This window comes from Trichoderma aggressivum, assembly GCF_033847375.1.
Source record: "Trichoderma aggressivum f. europaeum strain CBS 100526 chromosome Unknown scaffold_082, whole genome shotgun sequence".
Classification (NCBI taxonomy): domain Eukaryota; kingdom Fungi; phylum Ascomycota; class Sordariomycetes; order Hypocreales; family Hypocreaceae; genus Trichoderma; species Trichoderma aggressivum.
The window spans coordinates 28,069-49,711 of NW_026946448.1; the positions used below are offsets into that span (position 1 = coordinate 28,069).

The 21,643-nt window shown below is 52.3% G+C and overlaps 7 protein-coding genes across 7 annotated transcripts; 2 read left to right on the plus strand and 5 right to left on the minus strand.

The window, feature by feature from the left end:
- Positions 1 to 961: 961 nt before the first annotated feature.
- Positions 962 to 3,282, plus strand: Triagg1_10703 (uncharacterized protein; the record flags this gene model as incomplete). Its single annotated transcript, XM_062894804.1, has 4 exons — positions 962 to 1,621; positions 1,675 to 1,729; positions 1,780 to 1,884; positions 1,940 to 3,282. 4 exons carry the CDS (start codon positions 962 to 964, stop codon positions 3,280 to 3,282), a joined length of 2,163 nt encoding a protein of 720 aa, XP_062750333.1.
- Positions 3,283 to 3,367: 85 nt separating this feature from the next.
- Triagg1_10704 (uncharacterized protein) lies at positions 3,368 to 4,264 on the minus strand (the record flags this gene model as incomplete). Its single annotated transcript, XM_062894805.1, has 1 exon — positions 3,368 to 4,264. The coding sequence occupies one exon, from the start codon at positions 4,262 to 4,264 to the stop codon at positions 3,368 to 3,370; it is 897 nt and encodes a 298-aa protein (XP_062750334.1).
- Positions 4,265 to 5,237: 973 nt separating this feature from the next.
- Positions 5,238 to 5,755, plus strand: Triagg1_10705 (uncharacterized protein; the record flags this gene model as incomplete). The annotated part of the gene is made up of 2 exons (XM_062894806.1): positions 5,238 to 5,517; positions 5,601 to 5,755. 2 exons carry the CDS (start codon positions 5,238 to 5,240, stop codon positions 5,753 to 5,755), a joined length of 435 nt encoding a protein of 144 aa, XP_062750335.1.
- An 839-nt stretch (positions 5,756 to 6,594) lies between these two features.
- On the minus strand, positions 6,595 to 7,997 carry Triagg1_10706 (uncharacterized protein; the record flags this gene model as incomplete). Its single annotated transcript, XM_062894807.1, has 2 exons — positions 6,595 to 7,436; positions 7,526 to 7,997. 2 exons carry the CDS (start codon positions 7,995 to 7,997, stop codon positions 6,595 to 6,597), a joined length of 1,314 nt encoding a protein of 437 aa, XP_062750336.1.
- Positions 7,998 to 10,214: 2,217 nt separating this feature from the next.
- Triagg1_10707 (uncharacterized protein) lies at positions 10,215 to 13,752 on the minus strand (the record flags this gene model as incomplete). The annotated part of the gene is made up of 2 exons (XM_062894809.1): positions 10,215 to 11,567; positions 11,641 to 13,752. The coding sequence occupies 2 exons, from the start codon at positions 13,750 to 13,752 to the stop codon at positions 10,215 to 10,217; spliced, it is 3,465 nt and encodes a 1,154-aa protein (XP_062750337.1).
- Positions 13,753 to 14,726: 974 nt separating this feature from the next.
- Positions 14,727 to 15,761, minus strand: Triagg1_10708 (uncharacterized protein; the record flags this gene model as incomplete). Its single annotated transcript, XM_062894810.1, has 3 exons — positions 14,727 to 15,460; positions 15,511 to 15,600; positions 15,674 to 15,761. The coding sequence occupies 3 exons, from the start codon at positions 15,759 to 15,761 to the stop codon at positions 14,727 to 14,729; spliced, it is 912 nt and encodes a 303-aa protein (XP_062750338.1).
- Positions 15,762 to 16,328: 567 nt separating this feature from the next.
- On the minus strand, positions 16,329 to 17,626 carry Triagg1_10709 (uncharacterized protein; the record flags this gene model as incomplete). Its single annotated transcript, XM_062894811.1, has 3 exons — positions 16,329 to 16,387; positions 16,445 to 17,124; positions 17,193 to 17,626. 3 exons carry the CDS (start codon positions 17,624 to 17,626, stop codon positions 16,329 to 16,331), a joined length of 1,173 nt encoding a protein of 390 aa, XP_062750339.1.
- Between the last annotated feature and the right edge of the window lie 4,017 nt (positions 17,627 to 21,643).

Genomic DNA, 21,643 nt, shown 5'->3' on the forward strand with positions numbered 1-21,643 from the left:
GCATCTCTGGCAGGGCGATCTCCGTGGCTTCTGTGAGTACGAGTATCGCCCAGCGCCATCAAACACACACATGCTGCTGCTGCTATCGTCCACACGGCGGATGAACAAGGCCCTTGCCTAGGCAGCCCCGACGCGCCAATCACGGGGCCTGGTCGCTGGTAGTCCGGCTCGCTGGAGCGGGGAGGGGATCCGCCGCGCTGCTTTGGGGTAAGCTGCACGCACGTGTAATTGACCTAGCACGGTACCTAGAGCCTTGCTAGAGCTTTGCTAGGGCCTAGCAGAGATGCAGAGGTCTCCTCTTTGCAGCGCCCACGGCCTATGAGAGCCTATGGGAGCCTATGGGAGCCTCTGGGATTGGGCGCGGCGGAGCCTTGCTGCTTTAGGGCCAGCGCCACAGCAATCCTCCACTGGCTGCTGGACTTGGACGGATGGATACCCGACAGTACGAGTACATGTACCTACGCAAGGCCGTGCTTGTTGCAGCGTCCAGCCAATTGACCGACCAAGTTTCAGCCAGTCAATCAGCCTCGGGATCCCCAATGGCCCGCGTCGAATGTCACCATCTCATTCACAGGCCTCGTACATACTGTGCTCGTACACGTACTTGTCCGGATTACACCAGCAGCGTTTTGGATGCAGCGTGCTGAAGAGGACGGCTGTTTGCGCTAGCACCGCGGCCAGTTGCTGCGAGTCCAGCAGTGAGTTGAGTGAATGCTTCCTGCTTCCTGCTGCCAACAAGACGCCGCACAGCGAGCATGGCTCCTTCGATATCAACTCGGAGCGATGCCCAGCTTCCTCGACGGCATCGAGCCAGCCAAACTGTAGACTGTAAACATTTCTCCCGCCTGGTGCAAACATGGCTTGACGCGAAGCTCGGGCCTTTTCCTCCTTCAGCCTGAAGCTTGCTTTGATTCTTTCTGGTGTTGAATCCGCCTCTGACGCACCAATCCGTGTCAGCAGCATGGCCTGTCACAGGCATGACCCTTCTCGAGCCAGGAGCACCGTTTCTCATCAGGATCAGTGCCGTAACTCTTCCACCCTGCCATCTGCTCGCCAGTCCTCACCGACCGACCCTATCCCTTCCTGGCTGCAGCACGTGCAGGCAGGCGACGTGTACAATGATACAGAACGGGAAATCCTCCGGCAAGCAAGCCCTGGCCCTGAAGAGACTGTCTGGCATCCCAACGGCATTCCGACTGTTCACATCCAACCCAACTACGACGCCAGGAGGTACCAGGCATCAGATGTCTTTATCCAAGAGACCCCATCACCGCCATCTTTGGCTGGCCAGACAAGTCGCCCTCTTGTTCACGAGCCTTGTCTGAACGACGACTATGCCAAAGTTGTACACGATGGAAAGGAGCACTCCCATTCCAAAACCCACGTCTCGACGCCGTCGGGGGCCTCGCTAGCAGAGCATGGCATTTTCGAGAAGCAACCCAGACGAAAGACTCGGAAGGATCGCTACAACACGGTCAAATTAAACGGTGCCAGAACAGGGAAACAACAGGCAAAGAAGTCGGCTGCTCGCGTATCAAAAAATGGGAGGTTACGATCGAGCCGAGAGATAATGGCCAACTTCACGTCCAGCGCAATCACACATCCAAACGAAAGAATCACGGTATTTCTTCCCCCTATTTCCTGTTTGTTGAACTGTAGGATGACACTCGAAAGCTGAAGCCCAGATTCACACCCGGATTATTTGTCAATGGGCGAAGTTCGGTGCCACGTACGTTTATCTCGGAACGTATGGGGACAGTCCTAATATCGTCTCGACAGTAACGGACCTTGTTTTCAACGACATACCCTTGCCTGACCAAGGCCGCACTTCAACCGATAATGAACAATGGGAAAAAACAATAGCAAGGAAGTCAGAAGGAGAAGGTAAGCATCAGAACGAAGTTGAAATTCTCTGATGCCTTACGGTCTTTAACAAAAGACGGCCCGCCTTTAGAATCCCCCGATACACGCGACCGCAGAGCCACTTCCACAACCTCTCCTACCTATTTCCAGCCTATCCGGAGACCGATCACTACTGATAACATCAATGATGAAGCCGTTACTGGGAGGGCCAACATTATTGTATGCCATAGAGACGATGGCAGTAGCGGTGCCAAGGACTGCGCTGGGGACAACAACAAACCCACACCAAAAGGAGACAGCTTTACGCTGCATATTCGTCCCATTTACAGCCTTTCCCCATCCACCGATCCCAATTTATCCGATCTAAATATGTTGAATACGCCGTTTTCTTCGAGCGACAATTCGATACAGGAGGCTCAGGGGGAATCCGCTGCAAGACATCAGGCACAGAATACCGAGGGAAATGTCGACGAGCGCAACCTCGGTGACAGCAACCAGGTGAAGGCCACCAAGTACAGGGACATGGGGGTTATGGTAAGCCCCTGGATGCACCATCGGACTGATAGGCACAAGTCGAGTGACAAGGGTGATGGCGGCCATCGACTGTGGGCGGACGAAGATTGCTCCAACTCGAACACAGAATCACGCCCACACAATACTTTTGCACAAATGCCACCTCACAAAGGAAACCACCAAGACCAGCTGTCCCAGCCAAACAACCCAGGAGTGTGCACCGCGAGTGTAGAGAGTCAGATATACGGGTATCCAACTTATCTACCACATGTTTCTGAAAAACTAAACCTCAAAGCACAAGTCGGGGATGTTTTCCGTCCTCACAGTGATTCCTTTCCAGCCTGGGTTTATGGTCCGCACGGTACCAAATATCCCTTCCGTCCATTTACAAACAACGGTTTGTCGTCTATCGGTGATCTTGAATCGTTGAAGACTATCCAAACAGAGCCAGGATATGCCTGCGACATCGACCTACCAGCGCAGCTGACCGGCTCTGGCCATGCCTGTCAATTATCCAAGGAGACTTGTCAAGACACAAACACCCTATGCTCGGATACGCTGCATGTGATTGATGATATACCCGGTGAATCTCTCATGGAATATATCGAACGAAAGGAGCGTGAAATACTAAGTTCTGACGAGCCCCCCACCTCGTATATGGAGAATTCTTTGCTCTCAGCTGAAGATGTGTGCCAGAGTCAAAATTCAGGAGTGTCCTATACGGACGTCCTCAATGAGACAAGACGCTCATCTCCAAGAAAACCAGTGCAACAACCAATCCATCAAGAACATTGCTCGCCTTTTCACCAATACCAACGGCTTCCAAGTCTAGGAGAAATCCTCAATCGTCAAATAGAGTCAGAGCTCACATCATTCTGGCAGCCAAACCATATGATGTGGTGTTAATCACCTCTGGCGGAGACACCCTGTTGTGGCCATTTCGCTTCCAAGTATTCCGTGTTACCAATAGCAACAAGTTTCTATGAAATCACTATTCTGGCTCTTGGTCTTTCCACTTTGCTCTCAAATCCTGCACAGGCATTCCGCATTGCTCTGCTTTGGTAGTTATGGCATGGGCTTTTCCCACCACTGGGGCGTCAATCATCTTCCCATCAAGAGTCCACGCACCACGCCCGGCAGCTGCGGCCTTTTCGTCGGCAATGGTGACACGGACGGCCCACTCTACGTCCTTTATATCGGGAGCAAACATCCTCTGGACAGTCTCTAGCTGTCCGGGGTGTATGCACTGTTTGCCATTGAAACCCATGGCCTTTCCACCTTGGCATTCCTCTTCCAGCGTCCGGAGTCCGTCGTCACCTCGATAGGAAGTACAAACCAGGTCAATGGCGCTCGGGAGATTATGTGCTCGAGCTGCAGTAACAATGGCCGACCGTGCATAGAGGAATTCCGTCAGAGAAGGCGTTCTCGTTATCGAAAGGTCAAGTGCAAAGTCCTCAGCCGCAAATATCAAGCCACTGAGAAAAGGGGAGGCCCTGCATATGGAAGAAAGGTCCATGACTGCTTGAGCTGATTCAATAAGCGCTATAACCTTGATTGGATTTGTCGAGCCATCACTATGACGCTCTGGAGCGACATGTCGCAGTACATCAGTGACAAAGGTCAGGTCGGCTGCCGAATTGACTTTGGGCACGACAATGGCGTCAACCTGATCTGCCGATGACAGTGTCGTTAAATCATCAAGAGCAAAAGGGGTTGACACCGCGTTTATCCGAACAGCAAGCTCCGAAATAGTGGAAGGACGCGATTTTAGATTGGCGATGTGCTCCTTTAACTGGTTTCGAGCATTTCCCTTCTGAGAAGGAGTGACAGAGTCCTCCAAGTCATATGTGACATTGTCTGTTGTCAGGGCCAGAGACTTGGAGAGCATCTTCTGAGAGGATGCAGGAACTATGACTCGATATTAGTCAAGTATCATTTTTTCAAAGACGATGTGAAGAACAACCATATAATAAGGAGCGCCGAAGAATGGACGAAGCCCGTGCAGCCATGATGGATGCTGAGCGGAGGTTATAATACGGGACTGTGGGGACGTATGTTTAGAGACGGGCGAACGGGTTGGAGGGTTTTATTTGGCAATGCATTCAGTCGACCTGAGAACCATTGATTTCTAAATACACGCGTGGGAAGAGTCTTATTAACTATCGAGAGTTGGTCGTCATCATCTGGGATTTGTGAATGAATAAACATCAACAGCGTCTCTTTTTGTATTGTCGCGCACTATCAAGAATAATAGCCGAATCCCTGTGCTCCTATACACAGCCGTCGTGCGAATAATAGCCGAAGACCACGCCCGCCAGCCCCACCTTGGCCGGAACATCATAGCTCCATCCCTGATGAGCTACGGTAGCTTGATCACGAAGCTCTCCAAGTCGGCTTCTTGTGATGACGACAATCCACAATCGAAACAAGACCACGAAGCCGAAGCTGTGACGCAAACCCCGAATTCCTTGTCCTCATATCTACCCGCGACATTGAAAATCGCAACAGGACAGTGACGATAAATCCCCCCCCCCGCCGCTGCCATGGAAGAGGTCGCGCAGCCCGCACAGGGAGCGCTGAGTTGGCGGCTCAGCTCCCATCCGATTACGTTGCTCACGTTTCTGGGCTTTCGAATATGTTGGTGGCGATCCTCCCCCCAGTGAGAAGATGGGTGTTTTTTTTTTTTTTGCGGTGGAGAGACTGACGGATGGGGGGTTTTTGTTGTAGCGAGCGTTCTGATTTACTTTTTGGGATTATGGGTTATCCAGAGCATGTGCGTATTACTTGGTTCCTGGGCCCCTCTCTCTTGTTTTTGTTTTTTGCTTGTTTATACGTACTAATGTATGAAAATCCGCAGGATCATGATCTTCATCATTACAATCTTGTTGCTGGCCGCCGACTTTTACTACCTCAAGAACATTGCGGGCCGGCGGCTGGTCGGCCTGCGGTGGTGGAACGAGGTCGACCCTTCGACGGGCGAGTCGCAGTGGGTGTTTGAGAGCCTGGAGCCGGGCACGCGGCAGATCAACGCGACGGACAGCCGCTTCTTCTGGCTGGCGCTGTACGTGCAGCCGGTGTGGTGGGTTCTCATGGCGATCTTGGCGATTATACGGCTGCAGTTTTTGTGGCTGCCTCTTGTTGGTGAGCTCTGTCTGTCCTTTTCGTTTCACCGGGATGTTGGGCGGGGAATGGGCGCTTACAATTTTTTTTTTGTTTTCTTTTAGCGATTGCGTTGGCTCTTACCATCATCAATACGCTGGCGTTTTCTCGGTGCGACAAGTTTAGCCAGGCATCGGATTTCGCTGGTGGTGCCTTTGGATCGGGCAATCTGGCGGGCAGCATTGCGAGCAACTTTGTCAGCCGCATGTTCAGGTCGTAAACCCAGAGATGGAAAGAGACAGAGAGTGTGAATCTGTGTGCAGGAGCGGCATATTGTTTTCGTGAAACTACCTTATGAAGGGGGGGGAAAGGGGGGACTGCGCGGCATGGGATGAGTTTCGGTTCAAACGGGTTTGAAGCTGAGACCGCCTCATTGTAACACTTACCAGAGGGGGGGATTATGCGGAGTGTATTTCCTAAAGGATGTTTCTTCTTGGGACCTTGATCGGGAATGAGTTTTTAAAATGTTTAGTCGCAATCCAACGCCCTCGTTTTGCTGTTTAGCAACTGTCACAACGGGATTTCACACGAATGCCACCAAAGAATTGAAGGTTTGCAATTCCTCGTTTTTCTCTATTAGAATTTACAGCGAGCGGCGCCCTCGTGCTACCTATGAAGCTACTAAATATGCGCAGAGGGTATATGTATTGTATATATACAACTGTGATTAAAAAAAAAGCGAGAGAGAGATGGCCTGCGAGAGGAACACAAATTGATATCTTTAGATGGTCGAGTTCATTTTCCAGTCATCTCAGCGAAAAAAAGGTTAAAGATGGCATTAAAGGATTGATATCATATCATGAGCTGTTGTGTCCGTTGCTTTGTTGTATATGGTATCCCAAATCGTCACACACAAACATGATATAAGAAAAAAACGATTACGAGCTTCACAGATGAAAAGCAGCACGGAAGCCAGCTTATCCCAGCCTCCCAAGAGTCCCCCGACGGAAAGGAGGGGGGGGAAAGAAGAAATCCGACGGCCTTCCAAAACTTGTTTCAACTCTCGTTTTTCGATGGAGGTGGGGGGAAACAATTTGTATACTTGCACGAGAGGAACGATCAAGTGGATGTCCTCCGGGCCGCACGTTCAATCTCAGCGTCGAGATGCCGCTCTTCCTCTTCCAGTCGCAGGATATCGGCCTCTGTCATGCCCTCTTCGACAAGGTGAGCAATGTTGCGTGACCTGTTGTTGTTGTTGTTGTTGTCTGACGCAGAGCTGCCTGGACGGTCCACCTCATCATCGTGAGTAGGCGCCCGCCCGCCCGCCAGCGTCCCTGCGATGGTCGTCTGAAGAGGCAGCATTGCATTGGTGGAGCCGGTACGGGTGCCGTCGTCGGAAAAGGGGGAGATGATGGGCGACTCGGCGACCGAAGCCTGGACTTCTTTGGTTGCGATGAAAGAGTTGGTAGTCTGGCCGGTAGCATTGTAGCCCTGGTCGAAATGGCGTCTCCGGCGGCGGCGAAGGAGGAACCACACGAGGCCACCGATGAGGAGGATGCCAACGACGGAGCACGCCACGGCAATGCCGGCGATGGCGCCCGTGCTGAGCCCGCCGCCGCCGCCGCCGCCTCCCCCACTACTGTCTCCGCTGCTGCTGCCTCCGATGCCGTTGCCGTTGCCGTCAGAAGGTCCGCTGGTGGGCAGGGTCGGGTTGCTGACGGACGAGGTAACAGCCTCGCCTCCTCGACGGTCTTGGTCATTGTCGGTCGCTTCTCGCTCGCCAAACAGATCTGCGTCGATCGAGGTGGTTGAGTTGGCAACGGTAAAGACACCAGATTGTGTGAAGCCCAGGTTTCCGTTTTTTGTTTTCCAATCGATTTTGATAACCATGTCCTTCTTATACCAGTCGCCTGAAAGTAATGCGGAGCTTGTGAGGTTAAGTGTTGCGTTTGAGGTGCTCACTAGGGTCATTTATTAGCATTTCCATCACATCGTCAATGAGAAACACCACAGCGCCACGATATGTTGTATATGAAAGAAAGCAACATACGGCTAACAATCTCGGTTCCGGGCCTAGAACCGCCGAATTTGGCACGAGTAATGACCTTTGCCTGAGAAATATCGAAAGGTTGTCCCGAGGCAAAAGGCATTCCATACCAGGAAATATCCAAGGGCGTCGTCGTGCTGTTGCCGATTCTCCACGAAAAAGCTTTGGTCTGGCTGCTGGTGAAGAAGACTCGCCCTGCAGGTTCGTTCCCGAAATTGGCTGCATCGTTGAAGACAATGACTGTGGGTGATGGGAGGGCATCTAAAGAGCTTGTAGGTGAAACTTGCGGAGGCAGAATGTCTACCGAAGATGTTGGTGTTGGCGAGCCATTCGCGGTGCTTCCAGACCCCCCAGGGCCGCCGCCGATGCCGGGACCATTGTTAGGATTGGGATCGGGACCGGGATTGGCATCTTGAGACGGCAGTATTGAAATGCTGGTGGAAGTTGATACGCCTCCAGGTACTACGCCCGCCATGAGGAGCGGCTTGGAGGGCTTTGAACGAGTGTGTAACTAGCAGTACTGCCCAAACCAGGTAGTGCCTGACACCAACATCCGACGGCACGAGAACCAGATATTCGGAACGAGGAGCAAAGCAGGAGGGGAGCAAGAGGGGAGCAGAAAGAAGAGGAAAAAGAGAAAAAGAGAAAAAGAGAGAGACAAATCTACAGGGGGTGTAGGAGGTGTAAGTCAATGTGAGTAGTGGGCTCGTCAGACTCGATAATGGCAAAGAGGCGCAAGCCGCACGAGATGTGAGATGTCAGACCGGGGGGGAATAGCGGCCGCGTATAGAATCGCAGGACTAGCTGCAAGGCCTGTCGATTCCTTCCCTCGCTTGAGCATGATTCCATCGTTCGTTTGCCTCTCTCCAACCACTCACGACGGGTCTCTTGCTGCAAGCCATCTCATGCCCAATGCCTTGTGTCATTTTTTTGGCCCTTCCCTTGTTCTGCCTGCGTTGCGTTGCGTTGGCCTGGGCAGCCGCCAGATCAAACCCAGTCAACCCCCCTGTCCTGGTCCATTTGGCGTCCACTGAATAAAAGACCAAAAAAAAAAGATGGTGATGGGCGAGTGGATTGGAGTGGGTTAGGCTTGGGCAGATGGATGGGGCTACATGAGGCTGTCTAAAAATGGCATGCTTGGTCGTCTCCGTACACCGCATGTATATATAGGTACAAGGTGAGATGGAGATGAAATCGGGTTCGGTCGCTTACGACGGGCACGATGCTGACAGGTAAACGGCAGGGGGTCGTGCGAGCCCCATCTGTTTTCGTCTGTTAGTCTGCGTCTCTTTGTTCGGTTTTGTCTCGTCGTAGCTACTCTCTCATACTTATTCATACTTAGTCAAAAGCCTCTACATGGACCTTGATAAGGTCAAAGGCGATGCAACAGAACAAAAAAGACGCGAGCCAGGACCAGAGCCAAAAGCCCACGCACGCTGTAACCCAACGCAACAAAAGGGAGCCGGCCAAGCCCCTCCCCCTCCAGAGAAAGCTGCCGATGGATTGGACCAGGATGTCGTTGCTTCTCATGCACCAGTAGGCCGATTTTATTAATGGATAAAACGGAGTGGCGTTCCATTCAGACAGCCCATGGAGTGCCGGGTGAGGCTGAAGGGGACTCCACTGCGGCTGACTAGGGCGGACATGGACATGGACATGGACTGAAACTGTCAAAGAGTGGCTTGGGATCTGCCTTGCTATTTGCAATAAAGGGAGCGATTGTTGATGTGATGTGGTAAGAGGTCGGTGTTGAAGTTGGAGGTCGGAGCCGACGACGTTGGATTAGGTACCTTGGAGGTAGTTTTTAAGGTAAGTACAGGTAGTACAGATGGACGCCTCAGGTGTCAAGTGACAGGTACGGATACCAAGCTGTTGATAAAAGGGTACTTGCTGCCGGCGTAGCACTTTGCCTTGCCGCACAGGTACAGGAGCAGCAAACACCAGGTCCATGCGGCCAGCCAGCGTCCATTGGCCACAGTCCCGCCCATGCCTAAACCTTGGTATTGGCACAAGCGAATGCGTTATTGCATGTGGCTTGGGAATAGCCCGTTTTACATACATGATGCACGCAGCTGAAACCAAGCTGAGCATTTCATAGGATAGTAGTAGCCATAGGTAGTACGGGGTAGTTGGTCCGGAGTACGTTGGGTGGCGATTGAGGAGCAAGCATCAGGCAAAATGCAAAAGGATCAATCAAGGTATCAATCACCACCATATTCCATGCCATCCATACCAAGACACAAACAGATAAACACACAAGTCGAGCATCATTTTCTTTTAGATCCACTGGCTGGATGTGGCACAAAACTCTTCCTTCTATTAAATGAATATCTCGTCTTGTTTTTACTCTTCTCTCTCATTCTTTCGCTCTAAAAGACATGCCACACCTTGCACCATCCCGGCCCATCATACAGCCACAAACGTACATGCGACACATTATCCCCTCCCAACGCTGATAATGCAGCAACAAAGCAATCCTCTCCTATACATAACGTCAAAGTTCATCAACAAAGAAAAAAATTCCATCCATGCGTTCAATTAAACCCCAGATATCTGGCAAAGAGGGGGGAGCAAGAGCTGACGGCCGAATCAAACAGGTGCAAAGCGTTACCCAACTCCGATAATGTGCAGAGATAATGCAAGTAAAGGTGAGAAGATGATAAAAAGAAAAAGACAAAGGGTGATCGTGCCTCTACGCAAATGTCATGGAAATCTCCTGTTCTTTGCCAAAGTCGTCGTCGTCCGGATCGTTCCATGGGTCGGCCAGCGTCATGTTTGGCACCGTCTTGGCCGTCTTAATCTCCGGTCTGCTGGACTCTCCGTCAAATGCGGAATGGCGCCGCGCAGGCTCGTGGAAGGATGTGTCAAACGTCATTTGAATATCCTCTTCGTCGTGACTGGGCTCGTAGAGGTACGGCGACGGAGAAGGGCGAGTCGTAGGAGTGCCCATCGTAGTAGCAGGCTGGGCCCGGGGACTCCAGCTGTCGTTTGCCGGCCGCATCGGTAGCACCTCTGCGCTCTTTGATGCCTGCCATGAGTCTCGAGGCGCTAGGCCGGATCCTCGGGCGGGCGTTTGGGGCGATGACACCGGTGAGTAGTCGAGCTTCATTGGCGGAAGCGTCGACTTGATCTCCTTGACCTGTATTTCTTCTGTGCCATCGTCCTCAGCCTCTTTGGCCAATTCAGCCCGGATAGCATCAATGTCGAACAGCACGCCGTAGTTGTTGCCGTCTTTGTCCTCAACCTTCTTCCCACCCTTAGGTGAATCTTTGCCCGAGTCTTCGTAAATCTCCCACTCTTGTCGCTCCCCCTTGTTGCGTCGCCCAAACAATCCAAACTTGCTTGTTCTCTTGCTCGCCCTGCCCTCCTTCTCCAGCTCTCTACGTGCTTCTTCGATTTCGTTGATGAGCTCTCGCTGTCGCCCCTGGTGGTCATCTGGGTCAGGGTCTTCGATTTCGGAAAACTCCTCGCTGGTGACAAGCCATCCGCATCTCATGAGAAGTAAAGGCATGGCCTTGCGGTACTCCATATGACCAGCCACGAGATCCGTTACATCAACGTTTTCTATCCATGGGCAATCATCCAGGGCACCTAAGCCGGCAACTCGTCTGATGCCGCCGTTGGTCAGTCGGAAAAGATAGCCGAGAATCCAGTCATTGCGGTTATATCCATTTACGAAACGGCCGGAAACCACGGACCGGGCCTTGAGAAATTCATCTCGTTTGGCAACAATGGGCGATCCAAACATATATACGTTTTGAATGAGCCCAAACGCACCCTTCTTGGCCAGCTCCTTCAGGCAAGAGAAGATGACTCGAGCGCCGAGCGAATACCCGACAAGAGTGATGGGCCGCGTACCCAAGCTACGTTCTATCAGCGAGTCGGCCAGAATAAGACCGGCAGACGTTGCACGATCTAGAGACACCGCCCAGGGGTTGTCGATGAGGTAGGAAAGCTTTGTCAGGACTACAGGCAGCTGAATGGCAGCCATCAAACTGACGAGGATGGTGCTGCCCAAAACTTGCTGCAGACCTTGAGTAAGTGCCTAGAGAGACAAGTTCCGCTGTGTTAGCCTCTGTATCAAAATCCCACTCAAAACTTGTGCATATAAAGCTTACCTCGGTAGCCAGGATATTGATGGTATCACCCATACTCCGGAGCATTTCTGGCTCCCACAACACCGAGTAGATGTCGCCCATGATGGGGTCGACCGTGCTGTACGGCAACCGGACGTCATCAACTTTTCCCGTCAACCAGCCCGACACTGTGACAATGAGATTGACACGCTTGTTGTTGTGGAGAGGTCGGTACTCAAAGGTCTTGACAGCGCCGGTTCGGCGACCGGCAGCCCTGCCACCAATGACGCCTCCCGAGGCCGCTGCGCTCGAGGTGATGATGGCGGCTCCTCCCGCTCCGGCCAAGAAACTGCTCGTGCCCGTGACACCAATGGTCGTGAATCCGGCAGCCAGGCCAGCTCCAATGACGGGGGCGAGCAGACCAGCCGAAAGCCCAATGACAAGACCACCGCCCACGGTAGCGAGGCCCATCATGATGTATCTCTTCTTCAAAGCCATCTTTCTCCGGTTCTCCATGTGTTCTTCCTCGTTCCAGTTTTCCTTCTCGGCTGCCTGCTGCATCTCCAATGCATCCGTAACCCTCTTTTCAAACTTGCAAATGTCTATCCATGTAATGTCTAGGCTCTTGCCGACCCGTTCCAGCAGGACTCTTGAACGGGCATCATATATTGAGTCCGCAATGAGTATCAGGAACAAGTCGCAGAGCACTGTCCACCGCAAGTCAATGTCAATCTTTTCCGTCGTCGGCATCTGCGAAGGCATCTTGACCTCGGGCAACTCCTCGCCGCTGTGCGTCTCATAAGGCGGCGGCATCTCAGCAGGCTTCTCTTCCTCGTAGGGCGGCGGGTAACGGCTGGACCTGGGAGTTCCCATCTTCTTCTCCTCAGCCATGGGATTCTGAACCCGGGAGTTGGCAAGGAGGGCCGATGTGAGGTCCTGTGCCATGACACCGTGATCTGCGAGTTGTTCAATCATGATCTGTTCCGCATCACTGATGTCCATGTGATGGTAGAGCCGAATCATCATCTTCTGACCCCACATCTTGACTGCTTCAGCGCCCATGATGACTTGCTTCTTGGCAGACTTTGTGTTGAGCTGGAGCTTTTCGGCCTCTTTGACCATGTTCACGATTTCCAGGCGGACAACGCCGACGTATGCAATCCTCTGCCCCTCGGTAAGGAGGTCCTTTGTAGCCTGCATCTGGGATACGGCGTCTCTAGCCTCGTCATCTTCGCCTATGGAAGTCCCGTTTGGGTTCTTGAATAGATATTGCGTGTGCTCGTCCATGCTCGTCGCCGACTCGGCATCTTCATCCATGATGACTCGTGTATATCCCTTTCCGGCACCACCCAGCCCTGCATAACCATACGTCTCATCTTCATCCGCATCATGTTCCCGGGCGATTAAGCGGTCGTCGTCATCATACATGTCATACCTGGCATAAGATGGCATCTCTTGCCAGCCGCCATCGTCGTCGTCCTTTTTTTCCTCCTGTACTTCTTGGCGCTGCAAGACATGCTGATGCGAGAATTCCGAGACGCCATTGGTACTCATGGGACTAGAGAAGCTTCGGTCTCGTTTCTGCGTCTGGCTGAATCCTCCGGGAGATTTTGCCTGGAGGTACTTTTCGCTCGGGTCGGTGCCCCTGTTAGGGGTCTTTGGAGTAGAAGGCCCTTCAATCGCACGAGCTCCCCTGATCGGGGATGGGGAGGCGGGAGGCCACGGGTTGTTATTTGACGGGGGAGTAAACGGCTCTTTGGGGCCGGTCTCCGTCCCGGTCTTGGGCTCCTGCTGCTGCTGTATTGGTGATGCAACTGCAGGTATGTTCCCTCGTGCTGGTTGAACATCCTTGGAACGGGTATCCTCAGAATCGCTGCTTGACGTGTGCCCATTGCTGGTTCCTGCAGTCTCCGACGTCTCTTGATGCTCTTCTTTGGACTCGTGGTGGCCATTCTGCGTCTCGCCGCCCGTATCCGCATCGTGTGTCGCATCTTGGGCGTCCGAGTCCGGGGGTTCCGCCACCGGTGCGATGAACTTCTTCATCGGCAGACCAAAGTCATCGAACTCGGCCACAGCAGTCGGCGCTGTGCTCGTTTGCGGCGCCGCGGTCGCAATCTCGGCGGCCGCCTTGGGCTCTGCATCCTGGGCAGCCATTGTCACAGCCTCAGGATATGGGAGGAGGGGTTGAAGATCACGTCCACGTCCACATCCACCTGGTTGGCACGCGCGGGCATGGATGGGACGTGACGGCGATGGGTGGAGGTTCGAAGACTCCGGGCCGAGAAGGAGAAGCAGAAGAAGAAGAAGAAGTTCGAGCCGCTGGTGTTTCTTCTTCTGCCGTCGACGCTGGAGGCCGTAAAGAGGGCGGTGTCGCAAAAGTGGTGGTTACGTCGTTAAATTAAATTTAGCGGCCCCCCGGCTAGCGGGAGGGAGAAACGTGTGCTGCTTTCGGGCTGCAAATCCGGCGCTCTCACTGCCACCCAACGCGGGATAAGCCAAGAGTATTACGGAGCAGCAGCTATTGAATAGCAATTGTTTTGGTCCCTGTCTCAGCCGGATAGAGACAAGAAGACAAGAGGCGTAATTCAGGGGAAATGGCCTCGTTGTTTCGGGCATTGATGACGGGAGCAATTCTTCAGCAGTGTTGGTGATGCAATTTCCAGAGTGGCAGTGAGTGGCTCGCATTCGTATCTTCTCTGGGGCATCTTAGTGATGTCGTAAGATGACGGGGGTTACTGAAAAAGGTTATCTATATCTTATCACGATCCAACGAGACACTCGAGCAAGACGGAATGATCTGACAGCATCCCGCACGCGCACTGCCCTGCTTTGGCCGCATCGAGATGTTTCCCCCTTACGCAGCGCTCAACCACCGGCTGCATTCCATCCAATACCATTTCGCAAAAGCAGCGAATGAAAATACCCTTGGGAGAGACACCCGCAACCGTCACTCAACTGCTAGGCCTAGTAGTGGCGCGTAATATTCTGACGAGTTGATATTTACAATCGCTTCTACCTGTACCCCGAAATGTCATAGTATTAAAACTCCTTTTCAAAACATGGGGCAATTTTCATTGCCCTCGACAAGATACCACCTATTACCACGCTTTTTTCATGGGATTCATGCTTCAACTCTCCTCTCCAGCATTGCTTGGAGCCACTGTGCTTGGTTCTGGACCGCTGGACGTTGTCCCATTCTCCGCCTTAGTCTTCTTTCTTCGCTTCCGCTTAGCTGGTGCATCTGACACAGCCTCTGGTTTCTCGCCAGCCTCCTTCTTTGGTCCCTGCTGAGGCTTCTTCTTTTTCATGGATAGAGGATTTACCCCTTTGGGGCCTCTGTTCTTTTTGAGCTTCTTCTCTGACGTAGATTCTTGTGCCGCTTTGCTTTGCTTCACGTCGTCGTCGTCACTTTCGCTTCCATCATCGTCACCATCACCCTCGCCCTCACCACCATTTCGTTCTTCCTTTTCCTCACGCTTCCTCTTGCCCAGGGTATTCTTGAGTTCTGCTCTAAACTTGCGCTTCTCTTCTCGCTCTCGAATCTGCACGCTCTCATCCGCCATGGGTTCCAGAATCATGACGCTCCGCTTGATGTATATTAACGGCACTCCTCTAATTCCTCGTAGCATTCTCCGTACGTCCAGACTCTGGCTTGCTACAACGTAGCGGTGCTTATTCTCGCCTGTTGACTTGGGATCCACAACAGACCGCATGCACTCCATGGTCTCGAGAGGTTTGGGATACTCGTTGGGGTGGTGGCCGCAGCGTCTTCGTTCGAATGTCTTTGCCAGTTCGATTGCCGCATTGACGCCAGGCTGGTCTTTCTCGGCGTAGAGTTTTCGGATCTCGCATTGGGTAATCACTATCAACGTCGTAAGCAGCGGTCTTGAGGACCGATGTCGCCGAACTCACATGGCTTCGCTTTGCCGTGAACTGTGCTCTGTAACCTGGCCTCTAGATCCATAGTGCATCGGTTCGCATCTTTAATCATTTCTGCGTCCACTGTGGTTTGAAAAAAAAAAACTGTCAGTTGCGACCATTGCACAGCATTTTTCCAGCCATTATGCAGACGAACCTAGAATCTGATATGGCTCGCGAAAGCCAAACGTCATGGAGAATTGCTCCATGAGCTTGCGGTATTGCTTTGAGCGTTTTCCTCTCATCTTGTTTGCTTGATTTGGGTCGGCTTGGGATGATTTCCACAACTTGGAACCGAGAAAAACCAGTCGTCGCGGGTGCAATGGAAATTCATACAAGCTCAGATCAAGCTCGAAAATAAATTTCTTTATCGCGTTACAGTGGAGCACGTGCGATAAAGAATTAAATGTTCATAAAAGTGGGTCGTCTGCACTACGACCCGCTCCAGCGCCGGCCGACTGTAAATCCATCCTCACCATCATTGTCACTGTGGGATGCTCTCAAGTTCTCTATATACCAAGCTCGTTCAAGAAATGCGATGGTTTTTAGAAATGAAACTTTGGATTTTAAAATATTATATTAGCATTGCTATCGGATATATAGCTGAATTTCTTCGCACATCTAAAACAAACGGAGTGCAATAAAGTAAACCATACCGACTCTGCATCATACCCACCATAACCATCCGATTGCCATTGAATCGATTATCATTAAACTCAAGCCCATATTGAAAAAGACAATTGCTCAGCCCTAGATCCAAAAACAAGACGCCATCGATGTATAAACACCAGGCACCATCTAATTCTTTTGTGTTACCGTTCCGTATCTCTAACGCATAATGCGGCAACTACACTAATATCGTCCAGTTTTCCTGTAAACGAGTTAAGCACACATCACCACTCGGACTGGGAATGAGAATAGAACAAACCTCCCTCGCTAGCGAGACCTTCCTCTATGGCGTGTTCCATGAATGGGCTCTCTGCATATGGATCGAGAGCTATCACTTTCGCAGCCGCTACTAGATCCTGAGCCACAACAGACATCCCACCGTTGCGGCCGCCCGTTCGATCTGCATCCCCATCAGCGCCTTTCCCGGCCTCCCACTCCTTGATACTTTGAAACACTCGAGTCGCAATTTCGTGTCCCCAAAGGTTGTCGATAACGCCGTCACTCATTGCAAGTACCACGTCACCTTCTTCTAGGTCTACCACATCAACCACGGCATTCTCCTTCGGGGTATCGGGGCTGTTTGTGCCGAGCTGACGGGGGCAGTCGAACCAATGCCACTGCTCTGTGGTTTTGAATACGACCCCCTGGTCCCGGGGGCGGAGGACGAGGACTTGACAGTCACCCAGGTTGGTCACATAGAGAACTGGCGTCGCATCTTGACGCCCCGCATCCGTCACCATTTTATAATGGAGTTGAGCACCGCACGCCGTCGTCGTTCCCTGCCAGTCGTGAGCACCGGTTGCTTCTTGTGTCTGCTCAAATGCCGTCTGCAGAGACGCAATGGGGTCGGGCTGGTAGGCCTTTTGCTGGAATAGGTTCTGCGCCGACTCTTCTTCGATGGCCGCCGCCCAGAAGTGCAATATCAGTCGCGACCACAACCTGTTTTCTCCGTCAGAGACGCATTCCTACAGCATGCGTTTCCGCGTCACGGGAGGGATATATGTTACCCAGCATGACCTCTGGGGCGAGCTGCCCACGCGCCTACGCCATCGTTTGCACATATGAAATAGTCGCTAGCATACACGGCATCGTCACCATTCGTAAGGCCTTTAATAAGTTCTCCATTCACAAAGGCGCGAGCTCGACGGTCCCGGCTCTGATGATGGGTGCTCAGGGGGTCTGAGAAGGATACAGAGGGAGGGGACAAGAAGGGCGGCGGGAAGGGCCGAGGCGACCGCTTTGCAAACAGCCCGATGCCCGTCTCAAAGCGAAAGGGCGGTTTCCCATACCCATACCCATGAGGCGATGGTGACTGCGATTGCGACGCTACAGAGACGAGGCTTCGCCGGCACCGACCCCGCCATAGCGGGTCAGCGAAGAGCCTCAGACGCGATGGAGATGTCAGGAAAGTCGCCAACGTTGGAGAGGATGATGTGCGCATTGCATTCCAACCATGTACAGCAAGCTACGACCTGTCGGGTCGCTGACCACGGCCGTTGCGGATGCTATCGGGAGATTGTCATTGCCCGGGTCGGAGCTTGCGAGGTATCAAGAATTAAGGTAATTAGCCGCACGTGATGGGGTGATTGGTAAAGGTCCGTATCCGGAGGTGAGCGAGTGAACGAGCTACCAGTTACATGAGGCATGTACTGTGCCTGTGCCGCATTAAAAGCCTCCCAACTCAGTTACCATTTCCTCGACCTACCCTGCAGCATCGGACTTCACATGATGGCTTTCTCGTTTCAATATCGCTAGAATATTACTTCTTGGCTTGAGCCCATTTCCCGCCTGACTGACTGGTTAATATCGCTTAGCACACGGAGTATGTGAATTTGTAATCCTCCAACTCGGCTTCGCCTGGTCCCTTTCTCGTTGAACAAAGCAAAGTCGCTATTGCAATAAGCCGATGCCACCAAATTGCATCGGAAAATATCATCACGTCCAATTTCACGGAAATGAGAGGAGGGCACCTAGATGAATGGAAGAATCCCGCAACCCGAATATCCCTCAGCCCTTTACAAATTACGGAACCCGCGTCAATGAGATGTCACGGAACCTCGATCAACACACCGACCGTCGAATATCTGGCCCTAGCAAGCGGATCAACAGCGTCGGGGGGTCTACTGTAATATTGGGAGATCGGGGCGAAGAAACAGGCTCGCTACCAAGACACGCAAGGCATGTTCAGTATTCGGGGTTTGCTACTGACACAGGAGCACAGCTAGACACTGGCGCAATGCAAGTGCATGCCCGCTAGGAAGGCGGAGCAGCAGAGCACACATGCACATCCAAGGGGGGCGATCTCCAATACCCAAGAATAGCCACATACATACATGACGATGCATTCACTGCCAATCGATTTCATTGACGTATACTCTATGCGGCCAAGACGGGTGATCGGATGGGGTACCGGCCTGAAGGTGCACGGCTCGGAAGGATTGGCCTGGGAAACCGGCATGACGGTTGCACGGCATCGCCTCAGCAAGGCTTAGGCTTATTGTGACGCGTATGATCGATGATTTGTGAGAGTCTACATAGCTGGTGCGACCGACGGTAGCAAATGGATTCGTTGTGAGACATGCAGTGACTTGCGAAGCATCATGATTCACACAAAGCGGCTGCGAGATCGAGCATCTGGAGTTGATCTTTTTTTTTAGGGGGCCTTGCATGACGTCAGGCTGCGTTGGCAGCATCAAAGCCTGATGGCGATTCGGAGACCAGCCAGACCCATGTTGGAGCTGACGAGCATTCCATCCCGACGCCTCGTACTACGACTTGTCCGGAGTAAGACAGTCGACATGTTTCCACATTCGCGCACATCATTTTAGTGTTATGCGGTGAGGGTTAGCAATGAAACCCTGGCAGTTGAGTGCCCCCCCAGATTGGGCTCGTGTATCTCACAGCGGCGTGTTATTCCAAATGGCTACAACGGATTGCCGTCCCGTCCGCGCAGCACTAGCAATAAGCGCTGACAACTTCCGTCTTTCTCGTATGCGCTGGGAGAGCCGGGTCGTGTCACAATCTTGTCTCAGAAAGCCGCGTTGGAGGTGAGGCTTTGACGACTGAACCTTGAGCATCCTGGGCAGCCCATTGGCAGACGAGAATTGCGGATTCTGCTTGGCAGCTGCGCCGCAATTGTTGAGAGTTTCGGCTGACGGCGTTGGGGGTTGTACCCGAGTCGTTGATTTCATAGCAGCGTCTTGTTGCTCGGTGTAATTAACAGGCTATTGGAGGATGGTTGAGCAGAGTTGCCATGCTTTTGCAAGTAGCACTCTCCGCTTATCTAGACCAGATGCGGCGTCTGGCGCTGGGTTAGCATCGCCCGGAGTGGCTCGGGAGATGGACCAGAAGTTGTGTCAATGAGGGTTAGAATTACAACGGCAGATACATACATGGCCTGTACGAGGTACAAAGCTGGGATTCGGAGGAGAGCTAAGCGAGCACAGGGGGGGGGGGGGGGGCTTTGAGAAAGCTTTTGCCAACTGAATGGAGGGATGGAAACCGCGAGAACAAAAGAGGAAAAGAAGATTTGATATCAATTAGTATCAAAGAAGACGAAAACAAAAGGGAGCGTCTATTTCGGTACTAGCTTCTGCAAACTACCTAGAGGTAGTTACCTCTTCTACCTTTGTTCTTGCGTCTGCCAAAATTCCTCTAGCAGCTGATACAATGACTACTGGGTAACGTTGAATTTTGAGACACGGGATTACTGGATAGCCAACTTGGACAAAAAGAGAGAACGAAACAAAGTGCGCTACAAGTTCCTGCATGATGGCGCCTTTAGTGGTGTGACGTGATGCATGACAATGGATACCTCGTGGATTGTGCATTTCCCACGTCAAAGGCGGTATGCGCTCACAGCCGGTGGTGAAGAGCGGCTAGGAGTGCAACGAAACTGTGCCTGCAGCAGGGCAACGTGAATGAATGTAATTGAGGGAAAGCGTTTCGATGGATCGATGGGTTCAATGATTACAGCCCATATTTCGAGTGCAACCTGAGCCCCTAGAAGAGCCCCGCCAGATTGGTTGGGTAGCGGGATTGAGTGTTTTGGCGGCAAAAGCGCCGTGGCCCTTGTTGGCGGTTGAATGAAAGGGCCTCAACTCCATTCTTTCATCTTCGAGTACCTATCCGTACATGGATACAACCTGTGCGAGTACATTTACGAGGACCTACAGTACTTGCTCAAAGAACTCACGCACGCCACGCCACGCCAGCCACGCACATGGACCCGGTTGGCAGTCAATCAATGATGGCATGTATGTACATCCCAAAGCGGAACACGCAATATATAATTTTATTCTGGAACCCGCCGATTATGGCGCAAAAGGCGAGCCCATCTAGAAGCCTTGTGCAGCTGGAAATGTATAAGAGTGCGGGCAGGCTCACCAAGAGTCGATAGGGGGCTTGCGCGCCCCACCAACCACGTACGGGGCATCCGGAGCTACCTGACGATAGTCGCTCAAATTTACGGACTGTCTCTGTGTCTAGCAGCAAGTAGCACCAAGGTTGCTTGGCCCAGACCCCTGCGGGCGCAAGAATGGCAAAGAAGAAACGCCCAGCATCTCTCGTTACGAGATTCAAAGTGCGCACAGCAATCACCGCTGGGAGACATGGGCCGGTGCCATTGTGCTTGTATGTACCTTTGTTTGTGTCTTATAGGCGCCAGCTACCTCGCTACCTCGCTTGATAATGGAGCTTGACATCCCCCGTAGCTGCGTGCAATATGGAGCACTGGCGTTATCACCGTGGACAAAGATGCTCCTCCGTATCCGTAATAAAGAACCCCGACATGGGCAAATCAAACAAAACGAATAAAAAAAAAAGGGTCTGGGTTAATCTATTTCTGCCATGCTTAAATAGTAGCCGCCCTCTGTTTCTCTTTTCTTCCTTGTCTGGGGGGGATCTGTGGCTTCAGCTCTTCGACGTCGTTGTGACGATCTTGTCTCTCATCCATCTCCGGGTTTAACGTTTGCTGGCGTTAGCGATCGCCTTGGGCTTGGTTTAGTGCGCCGCCTCAGCTGCCACTTTGCCAGTGACGTCGAGCATGCATGCTTCCCGTGTTTTTGACAATCATCTAGTCTGACGGCATACTTTCTTTTTGTCTTGCAGCTGGACTGGGCTTGGCGACGCGACTTACGTGGAAGAGAAGTGAAGAGAGAGGACGGAACGGAAGATCGCACCAGAAGAATACCGAAGGGGGCTTGCTCTGAGTTGTTGCTGCTTCTGGCCTGGTGACTGCAACCATTGCTGGGGACTTTATCTAGGCCCCTTGGCAAGCCTGGTCTAGAGGTACCAACGGCAATCCGATACGAATATTGGCTCACACACCATATACGAAAAGAGAGAGAAACACAAGAACTGGACTTGAGAAGAAGAAGAGGCCACGCACGACTTGCGCCTCGCCCGGAGAATCAAAAAGGGAAACTTCAAAAACAGAAACAGAAACAGAAACAACAGC